The following is a 27,549-nucleotide window of genomic DNA, read 5'->3' on the forward strand; positions in this document are numbered from 1 at the left end:
CTACACACGTGCACCTGTTATCACCTGGCACAGGTGCACACTGTTTAATCTGCACATACAGAACACATGCTGTGGAAGTGCGCGGATCTGTGTGGGATCCAGTAGCTCTGGCCGGTCAGGGTCTTGCTAGCACGTTGACTCAGGTTGCTTTGTCTGGCCCCCCGGGCGCCATGATAGTGATGCCAAACCCTGCACGAGGGGGCCGAGCGCTGTGCTGGGTGCTTGCGTGAGCTGCTTGCGGGACGCCCTCTCCTCCCTCTGGGGCAAGGCAGTGGTTATCAGTTTGACAGAAAAGGAAACTGAGGCTGGGGCCGTTCAAAAGCCAGTCAGCTGATCACGGCAGAGGGGGGACTTGCAGTCAGGCCCGCAGGTGCCCAGGACATGGCCTTTTCTCAGTTGCCGCCCACTCTGCTCCCGGCGGAGAGGAAGGGCTGCCCAGGCCGTCGGTCTCAGCCGCACCTGCCGGGGGCCACCTGCGGACCCGAGCCCCGGCCGCGGGGTCAGGGGAGGGCGCTCGGCCGGGACGCGGAGCCCGGGACGAGGGGGGCTGGGTGCTCGGAAAGCGCCCGCACCCGCCCGCCAGCCCAGCCTCGCGAGGGGGGCCCGGGCTGCGGGCCGGGTGTGTCGGGACGAGTCCCGGGGTCCCCACGCCCACCCGGCCCGCCGAACCCCCAGGCCCGGCGCTCGCGGACGCGCCTGGAAGCCCCGCCCGGCGGCCCCGCCCCGGGAAGGTAAGCGCCACCTTCGGGGAGGGCCGGGGCGCGGGCGCGGGCGGGGTGCGGCGGGCGGCGGGCGGGGTGCGCGCCCCGCCCCCGGCGAGTAGTGACCCCGCGCGGCCGCCGCGCGCCACTCGGGGCTCGGCCGCCGCTCGCTCACCTGCGCCGCTGCCCGCCCGGTGCGCGCGGGCCCGTCCGCGCCAGTGCCCAGCCCGCGCCCCGCGCCCCCCGCGCCCCCCGCGCCCGCCGCCATGAACTCGCTCTTCAGGAAGAGAAACAAAGGCAAATACAGCCCCACCGTGCAGACCCGCAGGTGAGGGGCGCCGCGCGCCCACCCGGGGCACCCGCGCGTCGGGGCGCGCAGGCCGGGGGCGCTGCCGCGGGGGCACCGCGGGCCTCCAGGGCCTCCGGGGCCGGGGAGCTCGGCCAGGGGGCGAGGGGCGGGGAGGGGGCGGCTGAGCTCGGGGCGCGCGACGCGCGGGAACACCCGACACGGGCCACGGCGGGCCGAGATGCCCGCGCCCCCGGGGATGGGGTGAGCCGGGGCGCCGGCGGAGAGACAGGGTGTCTGGCCCGCCTGGAGAACTCGCGGGGCCCCGGGAGCACGGAGGGCCCCAGAGGGCGGGGGCGGAGAGCGGAGGACCTCCGCGGCCAGGGTCGCCCTTGGGCCGCCAGCACCTCGGCGCGGGGCGCAGGCTCTCCAAGGGGGGGTGTGGCGCCGGGGCGTCAGGGAGCGCGCTCTCGGGCTCCCGGGGTTGGGAAATCGAGCTGGGGCTTGGTGCGGCTCAGCCTGGCTCCTGGAGAGCTCACAGGTGCTCCCGTGTCTGGCGTCAGGGAGGCGAGAGGCGGGGGAGGTGCGCTGTGGGCAGAAGGGGGTGCCACCCGCCTGGCCCTTCCAGGCACCCACCATCCCGGGTACAGCGCCTGGGAGGAACCTGTGGGCGCCCAGCCGGGTGCGTGGGGGCCCGGGTGGGACCATCCCTGCCCCCCACCACCCAGAGGCATTCGTGCCGGGGTCCACGCGCATGGGCAGTCTGGCCCAGTGATTTTTCAGGCCCCCCCACCCCCGAAACTGGTGGCGTCCCTCAGTGTGGGTTCCCAGGGCAGCCAAGCGACATGTCCTGATGTGTTTGCCTTGAGACACAGCCCACGTCGGTTTTGATAAGCCTAATGTATTCACTTAATAACCGGTTTAGGGGAGCCTCCTGGAGATGCAGAGATTGAGGGAGAGGGCGGGACCCCAGCTGCCTTGGCCCCCCCATCACCAAGGAAATGTGGGGGGGACAGCCAGCAGAGAGGGAGAGCTTCAGCAAACTCTGCCCCCTGGGGGCTTCGGGCAGGTGGGACTCGGTGGCTCCCACCTGCCTGGGAGTGTCCACCCCGAGGTGCCCTCCCCTCGAGGCCCTCTCCCCCCCTGAGCCTCTCCTCACTCACTCCCAGGCCCCATGGAGGCAGCGGCCTCTGGGACTCGCACCCCGCCCCTGTGGTCCAGCCCTGGCGGACCTGTCGGACAGGTGCAGCCAGGCCTGGCTCTGGCAGAAGGGAGGAAAGCACCCCAGTCCCCTGAGCGCCAGCTCTCAGAACCCCACGGCCCTGTGCTCCCCCCACCCCGGGCTGTTTCCGGCAGAGGCGTGTCTTCCCTTCCCCTTTGAGCTTCCCGAGACAGCCGCTCCCTTTCACAATCCCAGCTCAGGCCCCAGGGCCGCCTTCCTCTGAGGCCGGGTCCAGCTGGCTCTCCCGCTCAGCTGGGGTCCGGTCCAGGCCCGGAGTTGCGCAATTCAGGCGCTGAGCCAGCCACAGGGGACTGTTTTGTTCTCCCCACCAGGACTCGGGCCTCCAGTCCACACACGCGTGTACACACCCGCCACACACCAGGGCATGGACAGGCTGCCCTGTCCTTCGAGTCATAGGAACCCAGACAAGCTGGGGGTGCGTGGGCCTTCCTGGCAGAGGGGAGGAAGGAAGGTCTCCCATCCTTGACATCTGGGGGCGCACTAGGGGGTGGCAAGGGCATGGGGTCCTGCTGCCTTCCTACTTAGCCTGATCCCAGGCAGCCCCCTGTGACCTTGGCTGGCAGCCTTTGACCCCAGGTCCCCACTCAGAGGCTCTTCCTCCTGGAAACCTTCCTGACACCCTCCCTAGCAAGGGATGACATGTCCCTTGGTCCCCGCCATGGCCTGGCCCAGTCTCAGCCCTGAGTAGGTGCCAGGCACCCCCTCCACGGTCTCACCAGCCTGGCTCCCTTCCTCTTGACAGGGACAAGTTCATGGAGGGATTGCAAGGGGGGCAGCCCGAGCCCATTCTCTCCACGCGAGCCTCTGTGATGTGTTTTTATTGCAGTGGAGACAGTGCAGACCATGCGAGTCTAGCTACAGCCTCCCCTGACAGGCCACGTTTTTTCTTTTTACATTTGAAAAGGACAGGTCACTTGGGAGGAGAAAGGAGAGGAGCACCTGTGAGCTCCCAGGTGGGCCCTCCTGGCACCCATCACGCCCTAACAAGACTCCCCCAGCATCCCCAGGGCCCAGCACGGTGGCATCCTGTGACTCTGATCATGGGGTAGCTGGTCATGGGGTGCTGATCCCCAAGTGGTTCTTTCTGACTTTTCTGGGGGCTTTGCTAGCAAGGGTTAGTGGGGTGGGGAAGCCCCAGGCTGGACACCGGAGCTGGCCTTGCTGTCTGCTGTGGACGTCGGGGGTGGTGTGGTGCTGGGGACCCCTGTGTGTGGAGGAAGGGCCGCCACCACCGTCCCTGAGTGAGCTGGGAGCAGTTCGGACTGTGGGTACATTGGCGCCCTACTCAGAGACCCCCGTGAAGAAAGCTGCCCCTCCCTATTTGTCAGCCTGTCAGCAGCTGGAACTGGAGGGCCCGGCAGGGTGTGAACCCCGCTGCTCTCATGGTTCAGCTTACTAATGACAGGTGTGGGAGCAGTGTTCACACCTGAGTTAATGACAGGGTCAGACCTGGTGCGTAGGTCACCGGGGTCAGCGTCCAGCTCAGCAGGTGGGGTGCGAGAAGGACCCCATGGCTGGGACCTGGGTGAACTGCTTGCCCCCTCATGCTGTTTCCTTGACTGTGGAGTAGACAGAAACACAGCACACGCCTGCTGACACGAGGATGAAATGAAATAACTCGCGGGAAGGGTTGAGAATTATCGGAGGCTTGCACCCACAGCCACTGCGGTGATCATGTAGACAAGGCACCTACTGTGTGCCTGGGATTGGCCTGGAGGCTGAGGGACAGGCTGTGACCTCGTCACCCAGGGCTGCGAGAGAGGGTGTGGAGGAGATGTTGGCGGTTCTCTGCCCTGGACGGAGTTCTGCTGAGTCATGAGTGTGGGTCAGGACTCTCCAGAACTGGACAGATGAGGTCTCCAACCCTGTGGGTTGGAAATGCTGGTCTGAAGTGAGAGCAGCTGGGGTCAGGGTGGAGACCTGGGAGATCAGGGAAGACTTCCTGGGGGAGGTGTCCAGCCTGTCACATCCTGGGAAGGTGTTTGACCTGGAAGAGGGAGGAGCGGAATGATTAAGTCCAGCTCTGGGGTTAGGTTGATTCTACCTGTTAGATTTTGGGGCAGATCTTTGGCCTCATTGAGCCTCAGCTCCCGCCTCTGTGAAATGGACCAGTGGAGCCCCTCGTCCTAGACCACCTAGCAGCCCGGCCTCACCTCCCAACCAGGCAGGGTCCTGCAAGAATGATCCCCCCATTCTCTTGGGGGACTCAAGACTTTGGAGGCTGGTGAAAGGGGCATGTGCCCCTCTGGAGGCCAGCTGGGGGGCCCTGAGCTTCTTGATCATTGAGGACACAGGGTTTGAGGTCACGCAGGTGTGAGTTCAAGTCCCAGCTCTGCCTCCCGGGCTGCGTGGCTCTGGGCAGGGCATATAATGTCCGAGTCTCGGTTTCCACATCTGTGAAATGGGATGAAGTAACCCCCAGCTGGCGAGGCGTGGGGTGGGGGCTATCAGTGAGAAAACATGCAGAAGGGCCAGCCGGGTTAGAGTAGATCACAGCGGCCAGAATCAGATGGTCACAGGCCGTTGAGAGTGACTCCATGCCAGGCCCCACGCTCACCTGGCTGCCCGTCAGGCCTGTCCCACCTACAGCCCCGGTAGGGCAGGAGGCCAGCTGGCTCTGATCCTTCTCCCCCCGCATTGAGGAGACTCCACCTCTGGCAGATCCCTGCAGACTCACACCCCGAGGAAGGGCCCTGTTAGCAGAGCCATCTCCTACCAGCAGTTGGGCGATGTGGACCTGAGTGATCAGCCCAGCTCAGGCACCTGCCCTGTGCCCAGCACGGCCGTGGGCCCCTGTGCTGCCAGGCTGGACGCAGGGGCCATTTCACGGATGGGAACACTGAGGCCAAGAGTAAAGGCACCCACCTGGGTCACAGCCCAGATGGCTCAATCAGGGACTCAGGGCCCCCGGGGAAGAACTAGGTTTCCCCACCCTCACCTGGCCTGGTGGCAGCCGTCCCCATGACTGCCCCGGGCCAGCTGGTGGAGTCCTTGGCTTCAGTTGCCTGACTCCTCCCAGCCACCCTCAGCTCCTCTCTGCCCTCACTTGCCCAGCCTCCCCTTGGCAGAGGGAGTGAAGGCTGATGAGTGATTCGGAACAGCAGCAGCTGAGTGGCCTTATTGGGGCAACTGTCAGGGGACCCGGGGTCTGGGACCCGGTGGGGGGAGGATTAATCCACATTCTTTGGGCAAAAGGAGGGGCAGGAGTGCCTGGGGGGCCTGGTTCTCAGAGAAGCTGCCCTTGAGGCATTTCCGAGGCTCCTTGTCAGGGAGGGGGACCCGGGTGCCAGGGGCAGCTCCTCTCTGCTCAGGGCACCTGTGCCCCCCCACCCCGTCCTACTTCTGCCCCTGGGCAGGAGGAACTGTCTGCAGGACCCTGCCCTTTGCCCCTCCTCCACCCCCCTTCGAGCCAGGTGCCTGGGCACGTAGCAGCCTCCTCGGGATCCCGCCTCCGCCTCTGTCCACAGCGCCTTCTCCCATGGCCGCCGGGGAGCGCTTGGCAGGATGCACATCTGGTCTTGCCCCCTGCCCCTCTGAAGCCCAGGCCCCCCTCTGTTCTGAAGCCGGTGACAGCAGCACACCCTGGCCCCCCCACCCACCCCACCCGCTGCCCCGCCACCCCGCCTTTGCCCTGTTCCTCCTGCTGGAATGCTCTTCCCATCCCTCTCTTGGCTGCTCCTTCTCGCTGTCCTGGGGGACAGCCCCCTAACCTCTCCATTGTTGGGTCCTCCTTTGTCCCTCTTATCTGTGGGGGGTGAGGGGGGCCTTTTGACTTTGCAGTGGCCAGATTGTCTCCCAACACTGTGCTGAATGAATGAGGAGGCTGAGCCCCGGGAAGGGGGTGCTGCTAAGATTCTCCTTCCTTAAACATCACAGGGGTCACGCTGGTGTGTACACACACCCCACCCTCTTCACCCCATGGGGCAGCAGGAGGTCTGTCCCCTAGAAAGGAATGTGAGGGCCCAGCAGAGTCCTGTTGCCCCCTCCCCGCCCTCAGTGCCCCTCTGCACCCCCATGGAGACAGCTCAGAGCTGGCTTAGGAGGACCCTGCAGGCCCCGGGCAGCGGGAGAGAGCTCAGCAGCCGCCCAGGGCTGGGCACCAGGACGGGAGGCCCCAGCCGTGGGCTCCGGAGGGGGCACCTGCCTGGAGGTGGGTGTTCAGGGGCCCGCAGGAATGGAGGAAGAGAGGCGCCCAAGGCCAGGCGGGGGAGGTGTGCGCCCACCTGGGCCAGCCCGGAAAGGGTCACGAGGCAGGAGCAGAGGCCGAGACGCTGAGCACCCTTATGTAGGGTCTAGAGACATTCGGGGTCCTGGAGGGGCCCTCGTATGTGGAACACAGGGCAAGCATCGGCCAAAGACCAAACCAGTAACAAACCCTGACACCTGCCCTGAGAGCTGAGGGGTATGCAGGGCAGGCCTCACACCCACCCGGTGGTGGTGGCGGGTGTGGGGTGGTGACAGCGCCGAGGGGGTGACCCTGCTCCTGTGACTCACACACAGTGCCGTGAACCAGTGTTACCTCAATTTTGAAAAGAGGAAGGAGACAGCCCGACAGCTCTCTGGGTGCTCCAGTCTGGGGGGAGAAAGGTCAGGAGGCCGCGGGCCTGGGTCCAGGACATCCTGGGAGCTCGAGGAGGGCGCTTCCCCGAGACAGGGGCATCGCAGCAGGCCGAGCGGGGCAGCTCAGCAGGAGCCGGGGCACAGGAGCCGGCCAGCGCGACGTCTCCTGCGAGAGAACTGGCCGCGGTTTCCGGATCTAGCCTTGGCTCGCTGAAAAATCAAAAGCCCCCATTGGTGTGACACAGCCCCACACGGGGGGACGTTCGGAGCCCGCTGAGTAAGAGTCCGGCAGCCCCCAGCAGCTCCCCCAAAAGGGGGTGTGAAGGCTGACGCGCAGTCACGTGTGTTTATGGCCCCGACGCCGTGACCTCTCGCCCTGTGTCAAGTCGGAGCAGCTGTGGCACCTGGGCGCGCAGCTGGATTTGCAGGGAGGCTCCTGATGGCCTTTCCGCGTGTCTGCGCAAGGGCGGGCGTTGTTTGAAAGTGAGGGGAGGGTGGGCAAGGAGTGGAGCTGCTGGCTGAGAACCCCGGGGCCCACCTCTGAGTCAGGTCTGCCGGGCAGGGCAGGGGCTTCGGGAGGGAGAGGCTCCCAAGGCCAGGAGCAAGGGTGGGGAGCCAGCAGGAAGGTCCCAAGTGGAGACAGATGGAGAGATTCGGGGAACAAGAGGGGATGCTGTCGGGGGAACAGGGAGAGGCGTGAGCTTGGCACCCGAGGCCGGCCCCAGCTTGGCACACCTGCCCCCAGGTGCTAGTATTGTCCTCCTTAGGCACCAACCCCTGCTTCTCCTCCTGGGGGCTCAGTGTAGTCCGCACATGGGCTCCCAGCTGCTCTGCCCTGGCCCTCTGAGCCAGGAACAGGGGATGGGCTGGAGGCACCCCCGGGAGGCCACTCAGACACCCTTCTGGCCAGAGGGGTTTTGTCGGATTTGTAAGAGAAACACCCACCCCCCAGCCAGCTGCCTGGCAGCTCCGCTGCTGCCCGCCGCGCCCGGGAGACTGGCCCGCAGAGTCCTTGCTGCCTCCACTGCCCGACTCAGGCTCACAGAACTTCGTGGGTCTTCTCTGTTTTCCATGTGGGACTTTCTTGGTTCCAGGTGGAAGTCGAGGGAGGGCTCCGAGCCTGCACTGGCAGGGCCCAAGGTCCAGTTCTGCTGCCCCGATAAGGGACTGGACTCCTACACCCCAGAAGATGGGCAGCCAGCCCCCATGCTGGGGGGACTGACGCCCACGGTGGGGACAGAGGACTCAGTGGGTAGAGCTGGAGCCTGGGCAGACCCCCTCCAGGGTCCATCCACTGTGGCCCGGGCAGCCGTGGCCCAGTGCGCTGGGCTGCTGGCCGCCTCCCTGTCCCTCGCTGGGCTTTATTTCTGGTTGCTGGAGCGGAAGCTTCATGGAGGCAGGGCTTAGGTTGCGGGGCAGTCACTTGTGGGCCAGAACGGTGTGCAGTGGACAGTGTTGGAAGGTCTGGGATGGACAGGAGGGATGAGTCACGCCTCAGGTATGCGGCAGGGGCTTAAACAGAGGCTGCTCCCCTGTCCTTGCTGGAACCTGATGGCCTGATGCCCCAGAGCACTGAGCTGGTCAGTGCCCTGTCTCAGCCTGGTAGAAATCTCCAAGACCCGCCCTGGTGGTACTCGAAGCAGCTTGAGCTTCCTTGTGTACCTGCTACTGGGACCCAGAAGTGCAGGCCTGACACGGGTCCGGGGGTGGGGTCCTCGGGAGGGGTGGAATCGGCCAGGGTCATGAAGGGGCTGTGTGTGCTCGGCCTCCCTTGCAGTTTGGGACCCACCTCCCCGGTCAGTCACTGGGCGTGGAGGAACTGACTCTAATTCCCAGGGGCGTTTCTAGCAGAGAGTGTCAGTCAATGGGCCAATCAATCCGGTATTTATTGGGTGCTGCCTGTGTGCTGCTTCCTCGTAGGACTTCCTTCCTAGAGATCTGGGGATCCTCCTCAGTCTCGTCCTAAGACGGTGACACATACCTGAGGCCCATTTCCTGGCTCCCAGCCCTGCTGCCCAGAGGAGGAGCTTGAAAAGCCAGCCCCACCCGGGCAGAGCAGTGGCGCTGGAGTCCGGGGTGGGGCCCAGCCTGGGTTCCCTGCGCTGGCCCTGAGGGCCACAGCCGCACTCACACCATCGCCTCGCTCCTTCTTAGAATTCCAGGGGCGTCTCTCTCTTCAGCAGCGGTGCTCGGCATGTCCCCTCCATTCCTTGTTCTCAGCCTCCCTGTCCTGCTGCAGCGCAGGGGTGTGTCTTACAAATGACCTAGAATTGGCTTCGTTTGGTTTTGTGCAGTTCTGCACCATGTGATGGCGTTTGGTCAAGGGTGGGGAGCAAGCAGGAAGGTCCCAAGTGGAGACAGATGGAGAGACATGCCCCATGTCCCTGGTGCAGGCCAGGCCCTGCGTGGAGCCCAGGTGTGAAGTGAGCTGAGCCCAGGTGTGAAGTGAGCTGAGCCCAGGTGTGAAGTGTGCTGAGCCATCGGTTGTGCAGTTACACTCTGGTGTGTTCACAGAGCAATGAAACACCTCACCACACACTTTGCGGCGCGCACCCCGCCATTAGGGGCGCCTGGCGTATTCTCACCCGAGAGTCTTATCTTTCAGCAGCCAAGTTTACCTCATTCGCGTTTATTGTAATGATTGATGTGCTTGGGCCCACCCCCCTTTATTATTTGGTATTTCTTATGCATTATGCGTTCTATTATGCGTTCCCTTTTTCCGCCCCTCATTTTACTCTTTTCCTGCATCTCCTGGAACTGGGCTGTAGTTTCACAAGTTAGAAGGCCGAGTGGGACAGAGTGGATGAAAATCCCTTACCCAGACGGGCCATTCCTTCTAATTATAGTTATTTGGCTGCTTCCCTTAATCCTGCCTATTAGGCTATAAACTTTGGGACAACAAGGACTTACTCATCTCTTGGGGGGGCCTCCTGTACCCCTTGATTCCAGGTCTTGCATAGTCTTGGGGCTCAGTAAGTGTTGAATTGAGCGGAGGATTTATAGCACATGGACAACTGCTGTCTCCAGGGCCTGTTCATGGAGGTGGCCTGTCCCCGGGCCTGCAAGAGGGCAGAGAGACCAGGTGCGGGGATGGAGATGAAAATTGATTCAACAATTCATTGACTATCTAAAAATGCTGAAAATCTAGGAGAGCACCTGGTGTGGCAGCAGTACCAGGGCAGACACTACCCTGCCCCTGGCCTGGCGCCCCTGCCCCACCCCGAGGTATCTGCTGTGAGAGTGGGGACAGTGGACAGGGCGGAGGGAGCAGGTGTCAGGCACCCCCAAGGGCGCAGCCCGGGGTGTTTGCTCCGTGCCAGTTCCTTCCCTGCCAGAGGCTTGTTCATCAGGACAGGGTGGGAGTCCCTCATGGTGATGTGTCAGCCTGATGACTCAGCCTCAGGCACCCCCACTGGTTGTTACCCAGCACTGGGATTAATTGTCCCGACAGAGATGCCAACGAGATACACAGCACTGTGCACCCTGGCTATGGCGCCCCATCTCCCCGATGTCTCCTGGTCACGTAGTTTGGAATTGACGTCCTCCTTGTTCTGAGGAGGTGACTCTGTGGCTCGCTGCTTGGGGTCAAACATGGGCACTGCCACTTTCCAGTTGTGTGACCTCAGGCAGGTTTCTTAACCCCTCTGAGCCTCAGTTGTCTTCATCTGGAAAATGGGGAGATAGGAGCTGTGGATGAGCTACAGTACATCTGCTTGATTCTGGACCTACTTGCTGAGCCCCCAGCCTACACAAGACCTGGCATCAGGGTCACAGGAGGGCCCCCCAAATGAATACATTCTTCTTGCCCAAGTCTACAGCCTAATAAGCGGGATTAAGTGAAGCCCCCACTGGTTTGAAGGCTGCCCCCTCCAGGGCTGTGAGAGTCCCATTTAGAGGCCTGAGTAGGCTGGCGGCCAGGTGGGCCCTGGGGCAGGTGCTCTTGGTGCTAAAAGTTCCCGTCTGGCTGTCTCCAGCCGTCATCTTGGGTGCCTGCTGTGTGTGCCCTGCGCCAGGCGCCGACAGCCTGCCCTTCAGAGCAGTGAGCCTTTGCTTCTCTGCCTGCGTTGAAAGAAAGTGAAGACTAGGCCCACCTGCCCCCGGGTCTGGGTCACCGGAGCCTGGGAGGCCTGGCTGACTGGCAGAGGCTGGGCAGGGCCAGCAGGAAGCAGGCCCTCTTGGGCTCTGGGAGGGGTGAGGCTGCTTGCAGGAGAGGTGTGCACTGCTGTGCGTTCCAGACATTCCAAAGCGAATGTTCCCCCCACCCCTGTGCACCCGCTGAGACAGAATTTACCCCAAAAAGGAAGCACAGCAGACGTGATTGGGGACGGATCATGAGCACTGACTCAGGCCTGGGGCGAGGGAGCCCTGGCCACATGGGACAGGCCGTCCCCACCAGACATGCCCCGTGTCCCCAATTTTCATCTCTGTGTGTGGCCGACAGGGGACAGTCCCCTGTCCTGGCAGGCAGGGCGCACTGGGGGGTCACTGGGGGCTGACTGTTCCCCAGGATGTCAGGTTGGGGTCAGCTTGGAAGGAGGGAGGGCTGGGGAGTCAGCGAGTGTCCTGCGCTGGGGACAGGGGTGCTCAGCTCTGAGGTGTGGGGAAGGTACCTCACGCCCAGACACCTGCGCTGTTGGGCATAACTGGGGCCCGTAGACAGGCCTGGGGCGGGCGTCTGGCAGCCTGCGTGTCTGGGGATGGTGGCCGGGAGTGAGGGAGTGACCGTTGATTAAGTGTCCCGGGCGCCAAGCGAGCAGACAGGTGGCCAGCACCCCAGTGTCTGCCTCATGATGCAGGCCTGAGGGGCCGGGCCACTGCCAGCTCAGAACCAGACATCCCGGGGCCCAGAATCACCTCGCCCGGCATCACCCCATTCCTGACACTGCCCCTGAGCTATGCTTGGAGTAAACAGGGGTGCACCGTGGACGAGGTCTCTGGCTTCAGGGACGAGGCGTGGGGCACGAGTGCCAACTCTCGTCGAGAGCGCTGTGGCAGAGCCGTGAAAATACACTTGAGGCGCCTCGGGTTAAGAAAATATAAAAGGTCAAGTTCACTGGCTGTGTTGACTTTTTCAACCATGGTTACTAGAAGGATTCTGGCTACAACCACAGCCCAGGCTTAGGTGTGGACAGTGCAGCCAGGAACCCAGGGCCATTCCTCGGGGGCGGCCACCCCATGGAGCAGCGATGTCTCTGCTCGGAGCAGGTGCCGCCCCCAGTGCGGGCGAGGAAACAGCTCCCGCTGCCTCTGCTGTCGCTGGGCCCAGCTCTGTGCCGGTGGCCGCGGACACGCCTGTCAGCAGTGACAAAGGTGCAGTGACCCCAGCCTGCGCCCGTGGCCGCCTCACCCAGAGAACGGCGCGGGGTCACCTTAAACTATCTCAACCCTCTGGGATGGAATCTATCCATTTTTTTAAATTTTATTAAAGGTTTTATTTATTTTATTTTTGCATAGAGGAACTGGGGTGTCGGCCAAAGGTGGTGGGGCGGAGCGGGGGGTGGTGAGAGGATTCACCAGAGACAGAGTGGGGAGCAGAACAGGCAGATCCACTGAAATCCACTGCTGAGGGGAGCAGCGGGGAGACAGGAGAGGTCTGCTGCACCATGTGGGTAGCTCCCTGGCCAGAGAGCGAACTCAGGCCACAGCAGTGATAGTGCTGAGACTCAACCACTAGGCCACCCCTGGTGACCTCCCTAGGCCCTGGAATCCATCGTTATTCCTGATTCACAGACAGGAAAACTGAGGCACAGAGAATAGCTGGGCTGCAACAGCAGCCCCAGAGTGCCAGCTGACCCAGTTTCCCTCCCTGCAGGCAGGATAGGGAAGAGGGTGCTGTGACTTGGACCAGGAGAGCTGGAGGGGGCTGCTCAGGTGTCCGGGGTGGGGGGGCGGTCTGGGTCTCTCCTTGGGTCTGGAAGCTGGGGAGCAGCTCCTCTTGGAGTGGCTGAGCCAAGTGAGGTGATTGGACTATGGGCAGGGGACTGAGCCTTGACCAGGGTGGGCTGGAGGTGAGGCAGGAATAAGACCCCCAAGGCAGTCCAGGTGGACATTTGGGGCTACCCAGGCCGTGCCCAGGAAGCGTCCTGTGTAGGACTGGGGCGCTGGGGCTGTGGCGGGAGGCGAGCTCTGCTGAGAGCACTCGGGAGAGCGGGCGGGTGAGGCCTGGCAGTGGCCGGCTGTTGCTCTCTGACAAATGGGCAGCTGCTGGCTGGAGAGGCGAGAGTCGGGGTTCAGGGAGACGGTTGGGGTGGCTATTGCGTTGCTCCAGGTGAGACCACGGAGGCAGAGGGAGGATGGAAGCAGGGGAGGGTGAGGCAGGGCTGCTGTGTCTCCAGGTTCGGCTGGAACAACCGGGCGGACCAGTCCTCCCCACCCCCTGCTCCTGCGGTTTCCTTCCTGTGGACATGGGAGAGTTCTTTGAGCAGCGAAACCCTGGTGGAAACACCCTGTACCCCTCAAGTCCCCAAATCCACCGGCTCATCCTTAGGCCAAACTCCAGCCAGTGCCGCTGGCCCAGGCTGGGGTCCCGGCCGCCCCGGGGGACTCACCAGCCTGGTGCGGGCCTAGCTCTCCCTCCAGGGGTGGGGAGACATTTCCAAATACTGAGCTTGCTTCTGAATTCCCGGGCGGCGACACCGCGAGACACGGCGTCTGGACTTGCTCAGGGAGCAGCGCAAATGGCGTGGGCGGCCAGGGCCTGTTTAGCTCCCTGCAGACTCTGGCCTGCGCTGCCCCTCTCGTCAGGAGCCCAGGTCTCTGGGAGTGACCCTGGGGGAAGCAGAGAGCCTGGGATCCCTCCCATGTCCACACTTTCAAATAACCCCTTCCCCAGCCTGCACCAGGACCCCCGTTTCCAGATGGGGAAACTGAGGCTCATAGAGGCTAAGGAATCCGGGCCCCTGCCTCCAGTCGGTCAACCTCCCGGCAGTTCTGCCCCTCAAAAGATGGTAAAGGGTCAGGGGGCCCACGCAAACACAAGCCAGAAGAGGTGACTGCGGGGTGGGGCAGGGGTCCCCTGAAGTGACTGTCTTTGCCCACACGGAGCATCTGCGGTCGCTGGGTGACCCGGTGCCACCTCTGTCCCAGCTTCTCCAACTGGCTCATGGGCTGTCCTGGGCCACACGCGGGCATCACGCGGCCCCGGGCTTGGATCTCCGCTCCCCCCTCTGCAGCTGCGAGTGGCCACCTGCAAGGCGGCCGGGCCCTGGGTATTGGGTTTCTCACTGCTGGTGACCGAGTGGGGTACCTGATGCCGTTAGAGGCTCCTGGGCCCTGTCCCCTCGGCTCCAGCGCTCTCAGCATGCCCTGGACACAAAGAGGCACCTGTTCTGGGCTGGCGCCTGCAGACTCAGACAGGAAGCCTTGGGTGTCCCCCGTGTCCTCAGAGCACCAGGCAGCCCAGGCCGGCCTGTACCCCAATTTCCCCTCCTCGCACCAGGAGCCTCAGACACAGACCAGGCCAAGTACACAGGACTCCTGTGATGCCTGGGGTGGACTGGGCCCCCCGAACGCATGCCAGATCCCTTCTCTTCCTCAGGGGAAGAAAACAGGGTCGTTTTTCTGGCAAAATAGCCCCAATTTGCTGGTTGTGACCCCCTCCTGGCTTGCAAGACACCCGTGACCCCTGACTGTAGCCTGGGCTGGGCTGGGGGTCGTGTCTGGGAGGAGTTGAGTCTGGAGTCCCCGTTGGCTGTGACCCGCCAGGGTCTCGCCCGGGGCACCCCAATTCCTCCATGCCTGTCCATGGCAGGCGTGCTGGGTGCTGTTCACTGGGGGAAAGCTCTGCTCCTACCAGGATTTGCCAGAGAACCCTCAAGTCTCTAGAATTTCTTCTAAGAAACTCTTTTAACACACTGCAAGCATGTCGCTCTCCCTGGTCCCCGCCCCCAAATGCCCTCTTCTGACCCGGGGCCCCACTTTGCACAGAGTCTCTTCCAGCTGACACTCCTGGGGCGTGTCTGTGTACCCTGACACCCTTGGAGCAGCGGGTACTGGGGGGGGTGGCTCCTCACGCTGTCTGCTGGCCCCGCCCCCGGGTGGGTGGGGTGTTTCCAGGAAGGATTCCGAGAATGACCTGGTGTCCTCAGGAGCCAGGGGCTCCCCAACCTCCTGATGTTGATGGGCCCCTCAACATGAGCCCTGCTGTCCTCCCCATGGTCGGTTTACTACCTGTTAGAAGGAAGCTCTCTGCAGGGCCCAGCGAGAGAAAGGGGTCTGCAGGCAGAACCCCAGCTCAGTTCGGGGAGCAGTGTTCTGTTGTGCTGGCAACCCCAGGGAAAGCACGAAGAACGAGCGTGCAGAGCGTCCCTGCCGCCATGTGGGGCCTGCGAGGCCCTGGGTGACCATGCTCCCTCGTGGGCGTGTGCCGGGCCAGCCGGTGCCAGGCGTTCGGTGCTGGCCAAACAGCGGGGACACCCCTGCGAGCTGACATGCTCGCTCCCTGCTTTCTGGTCCCCAGACGCTGCTCTGAGGCCCCGGAGTGGTCCTTGAGACTCGACTCAGTGTCTCTGGCAGCGCCCACCCCGCCCTTGCTCACCTGGGTACAGGGGCGCCACCTTTACAGAGGCGGGAGCCAAGGCCTGAAGAGCTGCTTCTCAAGGGTGAACGGCCGGGGATGGGGCGTGGACCCCATCTGGCTCCAGGCTCCGCTGCCCCGGGTAAGCTTGCCCATCATAGGAGGCTGGCAGCGGGCGAGACTCTAGGGCCCACGGCCACTGCCACAGTGCCACGTCGCCGAGCCCCTGAGCAGGGACGGGGAGGCAGGCCTGTACCTCGGGTGCCCCCCGCAGCCTGGGGGGGATTGCTGTGTCCATGGGCGCGCGGGGTGGGGTGAGGATGGTGGGGAGAGGCTGCATCTTGGCTGCCATCTGCGTGACTGACGGCCACGGCTGCCCCTTGTGGCTTATTAGTGGCGGGACAACCAGACTGGCCTGGCCAGTGCCGGCCCTCAGGCCTTGTGCCCCCTCCCCAGGCACCCTATCTGCCCGAATTTCTGGCCTCCTGACCGGGGCCCTGCGGCTCTCAGGGATATGCCTCGGCTCCCTGGGCAGCCAGAGGCAGGAGCAAGGCAGGACCCTTTGGGGCCTCTCACTCGGGACTCCAGCCCCAAAGGGGAAAGTGTCCAGAAACCTGGGTCCACATCCCAGGCCTGCCCTGGTTTCCGCAGTGGCCAGGTTAGCTCACTGCTCTGTGCCTCAGTTTCCCCATCTGTAAATTGGGGAGAACAGTGCTACTTCTGGGGTGGGGGGTTAAATGAGCTAATCTGTATGAAACTTGCTTAGCCCCAAGCCTGGCCTGCGTGTTTCGTGGACATGGACTCATGCACCGTGACTGGGTGGTTTCAGGGTGCCCCTGGGTCGTAGCAGGAGCCAGCTCCTTGTGCCCCCCCTGGCTGGGCTGAGTTCCCTCCTGTTGCCGGACCACATTTGCCACCATCTGTCTATCCGTCCCTCTGTGGGAAGGTCTCAGACAAGGGAAGGTGTCCCAGGGAAGGTCTCAGCCCCCCTTCAGCTGCTGTAAACGGTCCTCTGTGGGTGTCTGTGTGCAGGCCTCCATGGGGCCTGGGCCTCTTTTCTGAAGATGCTGGGTCGTAGGGCGGCTGGGTAGTTGGGTTTCCTGGGGGCTGCGGGACCGCGAGGGGCCCACAGCTGTGCTGGAGGGTGCGTTTCTCCGTGTCTCACCAACACTTGTTGTTCCTGCCTGTTGAGTGTGGCCGTCCTAGCAGGGAGGGCAGCGCTGTGGTTTTGGGCACTTGGCATTTAAACCCCACCTGTTTCACGCCGCCTCTGTGCCGGGAGCTGCTCAGGGCTGTCTGTTAATGGCCTGGCATCTGGGGCCTGCCTGGATTGGAATTCTGCCTCTGACACGTGATCGCTGCGTGGCTTTGGGGTGTTCCTGGACCTCTCTGGTTCCGTTTCCACATCTATGAAGCAGGCCTGATAAGGATCACTCACGGCCCACGCCTACCTCCCAGGGTGGTGATGGGGATTATGGCAGGGGCGGGGAGCCTGGCACCCAGCACGCATGAGCTCACTCTCCAGGTGACGTGTGTCGGCACGTGCGCCGCCCAGCCCCCCGAGTCGCTCGGCCTGGGGCTCGCTGGTGTGGTCTCTGGAGCACGCAGCCGAGGGGAGGACACTGGCCGCACTCTCGAGCTGTGTGACCCGGGGCCAGCACCCTCTCCTCTCCAACCGCGGTTTTCTCCCCTGCAAAGGGGGGTGCAAACCTCCCAGGGACTCCAGGGGCGGGTGCTATGGAGGGGCTGCCTGGGATGGTGTCTGAGGTCTGGGGAAGTGTGCATGAGCCCCGAGGACCGTGACGCCTGGTGATCACCTCCCTGCTGACTGATAGCGAAATGGAGGCTCTGGGGTAGGACGCTTGCCTGAGGTTGTCCGAGCAGTAAAGGGCCCAGCAGGACCTGAACCGTCACTGCCCCACTCTCCGTGTGCAGCCAGGTCCCTGGGCTGGCCGCCCCCGTCCACCCCGCCCCTGGGCGCTGGGCTTCCTGCTGCTGGAATCATGGCCCGGCCAGGTGGGGTCCAGAGGCTTTCCTCGCACCTGCCCCAACCTGCGATGGGACTGGTTGGGGAGCTGGCCCCACACCCTGAGGTGGGGCTGGGCTGGCCAGGAGGGACAGAGGCCCCACCTAGGCCCCCCTGCAGGTTCCTGACCATGGCCCGAGCAGTCATGGGTTAAGTGTTTGAGTTGAGACTCACCATGTCTGGGCGCAGCAGCCCGGCTGAGGGTCTGTGGCTGGGCGGGGCTGAGGGGCTAGGAAGGAAGGTCTTCCCAGCCCTGAGGTAGAGGACCCAGGGTCGGGGGCAGCAAGGGTGGCCCACAACCCACAGCTCTCTAAGCCCACCCCTCCTTGCAGACCCTCTGCTCAGGGACTTCTCAGAGCTTTCACCCGCTTGGAGCTGATGACAAGTGGGTTCTCCCAGCTGCCTCTCGGATGAAGCCTTCCTTTTGGGGTGTCCGTCCTGGGCCAGGCTTCCTGGGACCCCAGCAGGGTCCAGGGCCATGGCCTCTCTCACGATCGTGTTCCACAGAGCCGTCTGTGATATGATTTGGGGGCAGACAGGTGAGTGGAGAGAGCACAGGCGCACTGGACGGGAAAACCAACTGATCCGTCTCGCAGTGGCTCCAAGAGTGTCCCAGGGAAGGTCTCGGCCTGGCGCTGACGCGTCGGCTCTGACGGGCCAGGGCCGGCGGGCAGGTCCTGCGGTGTGTGGGCCCCATGCTCCCAGTGAGAGCCCGTGGCTGAAGGTTTATCCCGTGGGACTTACCTTGGCGGTTTCCTCTCCGTGGGCCTCTGGCTTCCTGTTTTCAGTGGGAAGAGCAAGTCCCCAACTTATTAAATAAGCAGCGGGAGGATGGGAACAAAGGATCAGGTTTGGACAGAGGGGACTGCAGGCGCCAGCTGGCCATCAGCTGACACGTGTGGAATATTACTCAGCCGTAAAGAGGACTGAGCCCTGGCCCACGCCGCAACCTGGGCGAATCTGCTCAGTGACAGACCCAGACACGAAAGGCCACATGGTGTGCGTTCCCCTTCATCAGAAACGTCCAGAATCGGCCAATCGAGAGACAGAGGCAAACCAGTGTCGTGGGGTGGGGCGGGGTGATGGGGATGTGTGTGTGCTGGGGGGATTGTCAAACCCGTGGAAGTAGATGGTGGTGATGGTCATACAACCATGTGAAGATGCCAAAACCACCAGCGTAGGTGCTTTAAAAAGGTGCCTTTGGGGCTTCCCTGGTGGCGCAGCAGGTTGAGCGCAGCACTGTGAAGCTGTCCGCAGCCTCTGCAGTGTGGGTTCGATTCCCAGCAGTGTATTTTGTCAGTCTGCCTGTTCTGTTCCCCACTCTGTCTCTGGTGAATCCTCTCACCCTCCCGCACATCTGTCCTGTACCCCAGCTCTTGTATAAAAATAAAGAAATCTTCAAAAAAAATTGCCTTTGATGGTATGTGAATTAGATCTCAAACAAAACAAAAAGATCAGAGTCAGGGCTCTGCTGTCATGGGAAAACGGAAGCACCAGGGTAAACGACCTGCGGGGGCTGACCCGGGACAGCGATGCCCCTCCAAGGCAAGCAGGGCGGCTCTGGGGCGGCGGCGCTGTGGGGACACAGCCCTCCCCAGGCCCCTGCCCACCTGCCCCTCTGCCCACAGCATCTCTAACAAGGAACTGTCGGAGCTGATCGAGCAGCTGCAGAAGAATGCCGACCAGGTGGAGAAGAATATCGTGGACACGGAGGCCAAGATGCAGAGTGTGAGTGCACAGGCCCCCCCAGCCCGCCCCTGCCCAGGAGCCCAGCATCCACTTCTAGGCCCTGGGGCGGTCCTGCCCCTGGGGACATGTGGCATGTCTGGAGAGTGTGCCATGCTGTCATGCTCATTCAGAGAAGAGAGTGAGCAGACCACGTTCCCTTCTGTGCCTCAGTTTCCTCCTCTGTAACATGGGGATAAAATGGCCCTGAGTCCATAGGTTGTCTGAGGACTCAGCTGTGCTCACACCCGCCAGCAGCTGGGATGGTCATCTGCTCTTTGGAGCCGCCCCAAGTCCGTGCAGTTGAGTTTATGCCTCTTTATGGCTGGAGAAACTGAGGTTAGGGAGGCCCTGGGTGATGGGCTGTGACTGAACTGCCCAGAAACATCCTGGAGGTGTGGTCGCCAGATTTGGCAAGAAGCACGGGAGATCCAGCTCAATGTGAATTTTAGAAAACAAATTTAAACGTGTGTGTGTGTGTGTGTGTGTGTGTGTGTAAGTATATCTCATGTACTATTTGGGATACACTTATGATGTGAGTTGTCCATTATTCATCTGAAGTTCCAGTTTCACTGGGTGGTGTCTGTTTCATCTGCATTCTGGCCCCGGAGGGGTTAGGAGGTGGGTCCAGAGGAGTGGGTGCTGAGGAGGGACAGGTCACCCCAGATTTAAGGCCCGACCAGCCCAGTCCTGTCCCCAGGCCCAGCCGGGGTGGCCCCAGCCAAGGGCCAGTCCACAGGCAGCACAGAGACCTGCAGGGTGGGGGTCCCAGTGGCCGAGGCCCTCTCCTCTGGATGCCCCCTTGTGGCCCCTTCACCCCCCCCGCCTATGTTCCCTGGCATTCTCTCCTCGCCCATGTTCCCTGGCGTTCTCTCCTAAATGAAAACAGCTCTGGGGGGTGTGTCCCTTCTTCTCCCCTAATAAAAGTAATATGTGTTCCTTACAAACATTTCAGGACCAATAAACAAATTAACATCCCAGGGCCACCAGCAGAGGCCCGCCAGCGAGCCGGGTTTTGGCGTGTCTGCTGGACGCCTGGGAGGGGGAGCGAGGACAGGGTCTACCCTTCTGTTTGAGCTGCCCAGAGTAACGGGCATGTGTTTGGACGGTCATTTCACGCCAGTCTTTCACTTCAAATGAACAAATTTGGAAAAAGCAAGCTGTGGAGACTGGACCAGGCAACCTTTTCCTCTTCTTTTCCCACCTCCCTCCTCCCTCCCTCCCTCTAGAAGGCATCACTATTCATCTCATCATCCAAAGTACCTGAATTTTCCAGTTTTTTACAGTGAATTCCCATGACGTAGCCGTTTCAAGTGACCACTCCCTGGCACTAGGCGCTGTCCCAGGCTGTGGACCCCACTCTCTCCTCGCCCTGGCTCTGAGCAGCCCCCCACCCCTCCCAGCCCTGACACCCGCCCTGAGCAGTCCCCCACCTCCCCCCCAGCCCTGACCCCTGCCCTGAGCGGCCCCCCACCGCACCCCTGCCCCCAGCCCTGGCCACCACTGATTTTCTGTCTCTGGATTTCCTGCTCTGGACACTTCACAGACGTGGGGCTGTGCCGTGGCGACCTGTCGCGTGGCTCCCAAATCATAAACGGGCAGGGAGGCTGGCAGAGCCGCAGCGTGGACGCCAGGTCGCCCTCGTCCACCTGCCCACCGTGAGATTCATTACCTGTCAGCCCTGGGATGGTTTCTGTTCCCATGCCCTCCTACTGAGGCATGGCTATGGAAAGTGAGTTTGCTTCAGTAGGCCCCAGGCCCACCCCACCACCGCCCCCGGGGCCTCTGGGTCCTGCTTGTCTTGCTTTGTGATTTTCCAGGCCAGGCGTCCCTGGCCCCCGCTTTCCTGCTGAGGGAGGGCCATGGTTCCCGATGATTCTTATATGTCTGCAGAGATGGGGCTCCTGAGACCTGGCCAGGGGAGGTGCTGGCCCCCTTACCACTGTGTCCCCTGCTGGCCTGGGGTTTCCAGGGCCCCTAGGTGCCCACAGGATTCTGGGAAGATGACTAAATGGCTCACCAGGCCGTGTTCAGATTCCTGCTGGCTTGGCCACAGTTCCCGGTCCTTCCCCCAAAGGGCAGTTTATTGGCTGTGCCTCCCAAGTGCTACCGCCCCCCACAGCCACCCCACCCCAGGCGCTCGGCCGGCACCACAGGTCACCGCAGCTGACTGCCCTCCCTGCTCACAGCAGCTGCTGGGCCATTCCATACCCTCACCCCACCCAGAGCCCACAGGCCCTGCCGGCACCACCACTTCCTCTTCCCTCCTGCCATCCAGCTGCATAGGGGTGTCCACCATGGCTCGCCCTTTCCTGCCTCAGGGCCTTTGCACAGACTGTTCCCCCATCTAGAACCCTGCTCCCTTCCCTCCTCTGCTCTCGGCTTTTGTCCCACGCAGGGGGGCCATTGCCGCACCCCTGGTGTGTGTCCTTGGTAAGCACCCACTCACCCGATGGTAGGAAATTGCCATCACTTCCTGTGAGAGTGACTTGTCTTTCTGGCTGCCCCCCCACAGGGCTGGGTGGGGGTCACAGCTCACAGCCTGCCCCAGAGCTGCCCCAGGTGTGCCGCGGGCTCCTGAGGGGGCTGGGGGCTCGCCGGCCCCTCCCTCCTGGGTGCCGTGAGACACGCTCACTGTCCCTCCACGGGGCTCCCCCAGGACCTGGCCCGGCTGCAGGAGGGCCGGCAGCCCGAGCATCGGGACGTGGCCCTGCAGCGGGTGTCGGACTCGGAGAAGCTGCTGTACGTGCTGGAGGCGGACTCGGCCATCGCCAAGCACATGAAGCACCCCCAGGGGGACATGATCGCTGAAGAGTAGGTCCCGCGCCGGGCCCTTCGGGAGCGTGGGTCAGGCAGGAGCCTGCGGCCCCCAGCACTCGGGCACCCAAAGCGGGGGCATCGAGGAGGGGCGGCAGGCACGTGCCCAGCCCCTGCGGTCAGGAAGCAGGCACAGACCCCGGCATCCCCTGTGCTGCCAGGCGCGCCCACAGCCCCGGCAGCCGCTCGCTCACCTCGTGTGCACTCTCCCTGCCTGCCGGGCTCGGGTGTGGGTGAATCAGCACCTGAGACGCCTCCCAGCCCAGCCCGCCCCAGCGGGGGCAGGGGTCTCAACGGGCTTGTCCCTGGCGTGCACCGTCCTCCCGCCTACTGGGCCTCCCAGCTTCTCTGGAGCCTCCCGTGGTTCTGGGCACACTGAACTCCGGGGGAGTGTCAAGGGAGGAAGCACAGTGGACAGGAGGAGGGCGGTCACTCTGCAGAAGGCCCTGCTGGGGGTGCAGCAGGCTGTGACACCTGCCCGCTGCCCGGTCACTCTCCCCCAGCATCCGTCAGCTGAAGGAGCGTGTGGCCAACCTCCGCGGGAAGCACAAGCAGGTCTACAACCTGGCGGTGAAGGAGGTGGACCCGCAGGTCAACTGGGCGGCGCTGGTGGAGGAGAAGCTGGTAGGCCGGGCTTTGGCCCCCAGGGTCAGCGGGCACCGAGGTTCTGCCAGGTGACAAGCGTGAGGCTCAGAGAGGCACAGCGTCTCGCCCAGAGTAGCATAGCCCGAGTGGTGGGGGTTCGGGCCTCCGGGTCTCCCCTCCGGCTCCGGCCCCCTGGCCAGCCTGTCTCCACTGTGGACACCGGGGAACAATGTGTGACCCAGGAAAGGGCCCCCCGTGTCCCCGCATGTGCCGTGTGGCCCCCGCCGTCCTGGGGGACTAAAGGTGGCCACACGTGTGGACGCGGCCCCGCTGTCTCCGCAGGACAAGCTGAGCAGTCAGGGCTTCGGGACGGAACTGCCGCTGGTCGACCAGCAGGTGGAGCAACACAACATCTTCCACAACGAGGTCAAGGCCATCGGGCCCCACCTGGCCAAGGATGGGGGCAAGGTGGGCGCCAGGCGGAGGAGGGGCCGGGGCGGAGGGGTGTGCCCCCCGCCCGCTCTCACCCAGCGCCTCTGTCCACAGGAGCCAAACAGCGAACTCCAGGCCAAGTACCAGAAACTGCTGGTGAGATCCCAGGAACGGGATGACAGGCCGGGCAGCCACCGTGGGGGGACGGGCCGCCCACTGGGGATGGGCTGCATGTGCAGTGACAGTACACCCCCTGCCGGAGAGGCACCCCAGTTGGCCCCACGCTCCTGGAAGACCCTCACAGAGCTGCTGGATCCAGCCTCATCTCCAGTTAGCGTCTCATGTCTCTGAAGCACCTACTATGTGCCATGTATGATGCCACATGTTTTATAGGCAAAAGTTTCCTATTGATTTCCAGAATCTTTATGGAACACGCCTCCTTTTCAGAGCTGCTGTGAGGCAGAAATGGTTTCTCTTTGCAGGCATTTCAGACCCCTCAGTGCGAGGGGCGGAGGGGGCACAGGGTAGCCCTTAGGAGGCTCCATCCACCCCTAGCCTTGGCGCCTCCGTAAGGTGGAGTCACACAAGTCGGGTCCTGGGGAGACTGAGGCAGGCCTGCAGCACGGCCGGCCCATGATGGGGGCGACCGCCGTGTTAACTCCTGTTCCCGTTTGCAGGGCAGACGCAGACACCCCTTCGCCCGTCCTGCCCACCCCTTGTCAGCCTCGCTGTTTCTCTAGCCTTTTGCCCCGAGGTCAGCGTAGCGCTTCTTGAGCTCCCATCTGCCCTGCGCCAGTCTGGCCCTGCGACCTCAGTGCTGTCCTTGCCCTGGTTTTGCAGATGAGTAGACTGAGGTGCCACAAAGTGTCAGTCCTGTGAGGGCTTTGTGTCATCCTGTGCTTGACCCCAGTGCCTGCAGCAGTGCGTGGTACTTAGTAGGTGCTTCATAAAGGTCTGCTGCAGGAGTGCAAGAGTTCCCGAGAGTCGGGTGGCTCGTCAGGTGGCAGAGCCCAGTGCAAGCCCCCCCTCTGTGGGCACCTCAGTACCCTGCCTGCAGGCCCCGCTCCCACTGCGGATGGCCTCAGGGGTCTCCTCCCGCCCCCACCCCGCCCGCAGGCGGAGTCGCAGGCTCGACAGCGGCACCTGAGCTCGCTGCAGGACTACATGCAGCGCTGCACCAACGAGCTGTACTGGCTGGACCAGCAGGCCAAGGGCCGCATGCAGTATGACTGGAGTGACCGCAACCTCGACTACCCCAGCCGCCGCCGCCAATACGAGGTGGGAGCGCTGGGCCGGGGAGGGGCGGGGGCAGGGTTCGGGGCTGCCGGTCGCGCTGAGGCCCCTCCGCCATGCTCCCGCCACAGAATTTCATCAACCGGAACCTGGAGGCCAAGGAGGAGAGAATCAACAAGCTGCACAGCGAGGGTGACCAGCTGCTGGCCGCCGACCACCCTGGGCGGAACTCCATCGAGGTGCGCCCAAGGGCCACTCCTCGAGCAGCCTCCGGGTGGGGTGGGGAGGTGGGGGGGTGGGGGTGGGGCCTACACACCCTCTGCCTCTCGCTCTGTGGACCCGCCTCTCATTTTCTTGGCCGAGACCTGCCCCGGGGGTCCCCCCACCTTCTGAAGCCCCCGTGGTGTCTGTCTGCATTTCCTGGGGCTTCGTGATGAAGCACCACACCTGGTGGCTTGGAGGGACGGGAATGTTTTCGCTCCAGTTCTGCGGGCCCGAAGTTCCACACCCAGGTCTACATTCAGGCGTGCGCCCTCGGGGATGCTGGTTGCTGGGCGGGGGTGTCCTTCCTTGCCGGCCTCCTGGCTTCTGGCGCGGCTGCTGTCCCCTGTGTCCCTAGGCCGGGGCCTGGTCTTCACGAGGCCTCGCCTTGCCTCCCCCACCCTAGCTTCGCGGCGATCTCACCCGGAGATCCTCAAGCCGTCCGCGGGCCAGGCCCTTCCTCCAAACAGGGCCACTTCAGAGTTCCAGGCGGACGTGAGCTTGGGGGCGTGGGGCTGTTGTTCCCGCACTGCCCTTGTGAGCTTTTTGAAGGCCCTGCTTTGTCCGGGCGGACACAGCCCCTGCTGTCGGGCAGCGCACGGCCTGAGCGCCTGTCCCGGGCGGCCCTGTTGGCCCCTCGAGGCGGTCCCTCTCCCCCACCCCGGCAGGACTTGGCCGCGTCTGTGGGAACCTCGCCCAGGCAGACGCCGGAAGGCCCCCCCGCCCCCTCTCCATCCTCCCCGTGTCCCCGGCCCCGCGCCTCAGCCAGCTGCCCCCTCTCCGCAGGCGCACATGGAGGCCGTGCACGCGGACTGGAAGGAGTACCTGAACCTGCTCATCTGCGAGGAGAGCCACCTCAAGTTCATGGAGGACTTCCACCAGGTACCGCCCGGCCGGGGGGCTGGGCTGGAGCGTCTGGGTCTCCGGGTCAGGGTGGGCCCCAGAGGGAAGGGGGGAGGGGGTGTGAGTACCAAGGGGGTGTCCTTTGCCAAGGCACAGTGTGAGACTTGCCGTCGGGGCCGTTGCTGAGCCGGCGTCTCGGGCACGCGGTGCTGTGCAACCCTCACTGACATCTTCCCGGGACTCACTGCTCACCCCAGGAGTCCGCCCCAGACGCTGACCCCGTCCCGGCCTGGCAGCTGTGGTCTGCACTCTGGGATGCGCCAGATGCAGATGTGCGCGCGTCTGGCCTCAGTCTGGAGCGTGTTTCCGAGGTCCCTCCAGCAGTGGCGTCGGGGCATGTGGCCAGCGCCCTGGGCCGGCTCCCGGTGTGTGCACCACGAGCCACGCTGGCCCTCGCGGTCGGGCTGCCGGTGGGCGCCTCTCCCGCCGGCCGCGGGCGTCACGTGGAGCTCCAGCTCCTGGTCACGGCTCAGCCCACAGGGCCACTGACAGCGAATGGTTCGCGAGCTGAAGGACTGAAAAGTGGGCAGGAGAATTTTCTAGAACAAAGCGGGGCGGCCTGTCTTACGTGTACTGGGACATAGACTGAAAATAGGGGTTCCGGCAGGTGTGCTCAGCACAGGGGGGTGGGGCGGTTGGGAACCTGTCGGGCAGGGCGCACAGTAGCCTGGGAGCTGGGCCGGGGAGTCCCCAGAGTGTAGAGGAGGCCCGGCCCCCCAGGAGTGGGCTTGAGGATTAGCTCCCGAGGCCTAGCGGTTCCCCGTTGGTGACGGGGCCGCCGGCTTCCCCTAGTTCCACCAAGACCTGAAGGACGCCCAGGAGCTTCTGCGCAAGGTGGACTCGGACCTGAACCAGAAGTACAGCCCCGACTTCAAGGACCGCTACCAGATCGAGCTGCTGCTACGGGAGCTGGACGTGAGTGCTGGGCCCGGCAGGGGCCGGGCGGGCGGCCGGGCAAGCGGGCGGCTGACCACACCTCCTCGCAGGACCAGGAGAAGGCGCTGGACAAGTATGAGCAGGTGGTGCGGGGGCTGCAGCAGCGAGGGCAGCAGGTAGTGCCCCTCAAGTACCGCCGGGAGACGCCGCTCAAGCCCATCCCCGTGGAGGCCCTCTGTGACTTTGAGGGGGACCAGGTGAGCTGCCCCAGGATCCCAGGCACTGGGAAGACTGAGGGAGACAGGTGGGGTGCAGGGCCCCTGGACTTTCAGGCACCCGTGCATCTCTGACGTTGGGGTGACTGCAACCTTGCACCCACTGCCCGCTGCTCTGGCCTCCTGACCACCAGCCGAGCAGCCCGGAGACCCCAGCAGTCCTGGGGGCTCTGGCTGGCCCGGCTCCAGGCGCATGCCCAGCCTAACAGCACGGCGGCCAGGAGGCCAGCCCACATGTCCCGTGAAGCCCTCCAGGGCGGGAGCAGGTGTTCCCCCAAAGTGAAGTCCAGGTGGGAACTGGCCTGCACACCCAACCCCTTCCTCCCGGGGCCAGACATCTGGGGCGGGTTCAGGGTGGGGTGGGAGTGAGGCAGGCCCGCGGCGGTTCTGACTGGCCCGCTCCTGTCAGGGCCCCATCTTGAGGGGCTACAGCTACACCCTGCAGAAGAACCACGGGGAGAGCTGGGACCTCACCGACAGTGCCGGGAACAAGCTGACCGCCCCGGCCGTCTGCTTCATGATCCCTCCCACTGACCCAGAGGCCCTGGCTCTGGCCGACAGGTACAAGGGCAAAGGAGTGGCCTGGACGGGCTCCTCGGGTCCCAGTCACAGTCCTGGGCGTCCCGGCAGCCCCGGCTTCATGAACGCCCCTACACCTGCAGCCAGCCCCTGGACGCTTAAGTGGGACAGACGGCGTTGGTGGGCTGTCCTGAGACCATCCACCGTGAGCACAGTTCAGGGCACGCTCTACCCAGAGTCCTACTGGCTCACTCCGGGCCATCTCTTCTGTGAAGTCCTCCGGGACTGCCCCTTTGCCCCACTCTTTACGCACCGTCTCCCGAGGGCGGGGAGGGGGCCTCTGTGGCCATCCCCTACTCCCAGGGCCTTGTCAGTCCCTGGCACAAGGCAAAAGTGACTCGGGATGCCTTCATTGATTCATTCGACAAACGTTTATTGAGCACCTACTGCGTACTACTCCTCCTTGGTGGGGAAGACAAAGAAATGACAACATTAGGGAGTAAAACCCTCCGTGGAGAGAAGGGGTCTCGGAAGCAGGGAGACGAGTGCTTCAGCCCACCTTTGCGTCTGGGCCCACCACTGACCACCAGGA

At 63.6% G+C, this 27,549-nt stretch overlaps 1 protein-coding gene across 1 annotated transcript in view; it reads left to right on the top strand.

The window, feature by feature from the left end:
• Window positions 1-967: 967 nt before the first annotated feature.
• The window catches only part of PPL (periplakin), a gene marked incomplete at both ends in the record, with an annotated part of 35,362 nt that continues 8,780 nt past the window's right edge, over window positions 968-27,549 (top strand). The window contains 12 exons of the mRNA XM_084249511.1: window positions 968-1,029; window positions 18,960-19,059; window positions 21,716-21,870; window positions 22,377-22,497; window positions 22,801-22,926; window positions 23,005-23,046; window positions 24,007-24,168; window positions 24,255-24,362; window positions 25,171-25,266; window positions 26,080-26,202; window positions 26,274-26,420; window positions 26,848-26,999. Coding sequence (XP_084105637.1) covers window positions 968-1,029; window positions 18,960-19,059; window positions 21,716-21,870; window positions 22,377-22,497; window positions 22,801-22,926; window positions 23,005-23,046; window positions 24,007-24,168; window positions 24,255-24,362; window positions 25,171-25,266; window positions 26,080-26,202; window positions 26,274-26,420; window positions 26,848-26,999 — 1,394 coding nt within the window. The remainder of the gene's footprint in view (window positions 1,030-18,959; window positions 19,060-21,715; window positions 21,871-22,376; window positions 22,498-22,800; window positions 22,927-23,004; window positions 23,047-24,006; window positions 24,169-24,254; window positions 24,363-25,170; window positions 25,267-26,079; window positions 26,203-26,273; window positions 26,421-26,847; window positions 27,000-27,549) is intronic.

This window comes from Talpa europaea (genome assembly GCF_964194135.1).
Source record: "Talpa europaea genome assembly, chromosome: 12".
NCBI classification, from domain to species: Eukaryota; Metazoa; Chordata; class Mammalia; order Eulipotyphla; family Talpidae; genus Talpa; species Talpa europaea.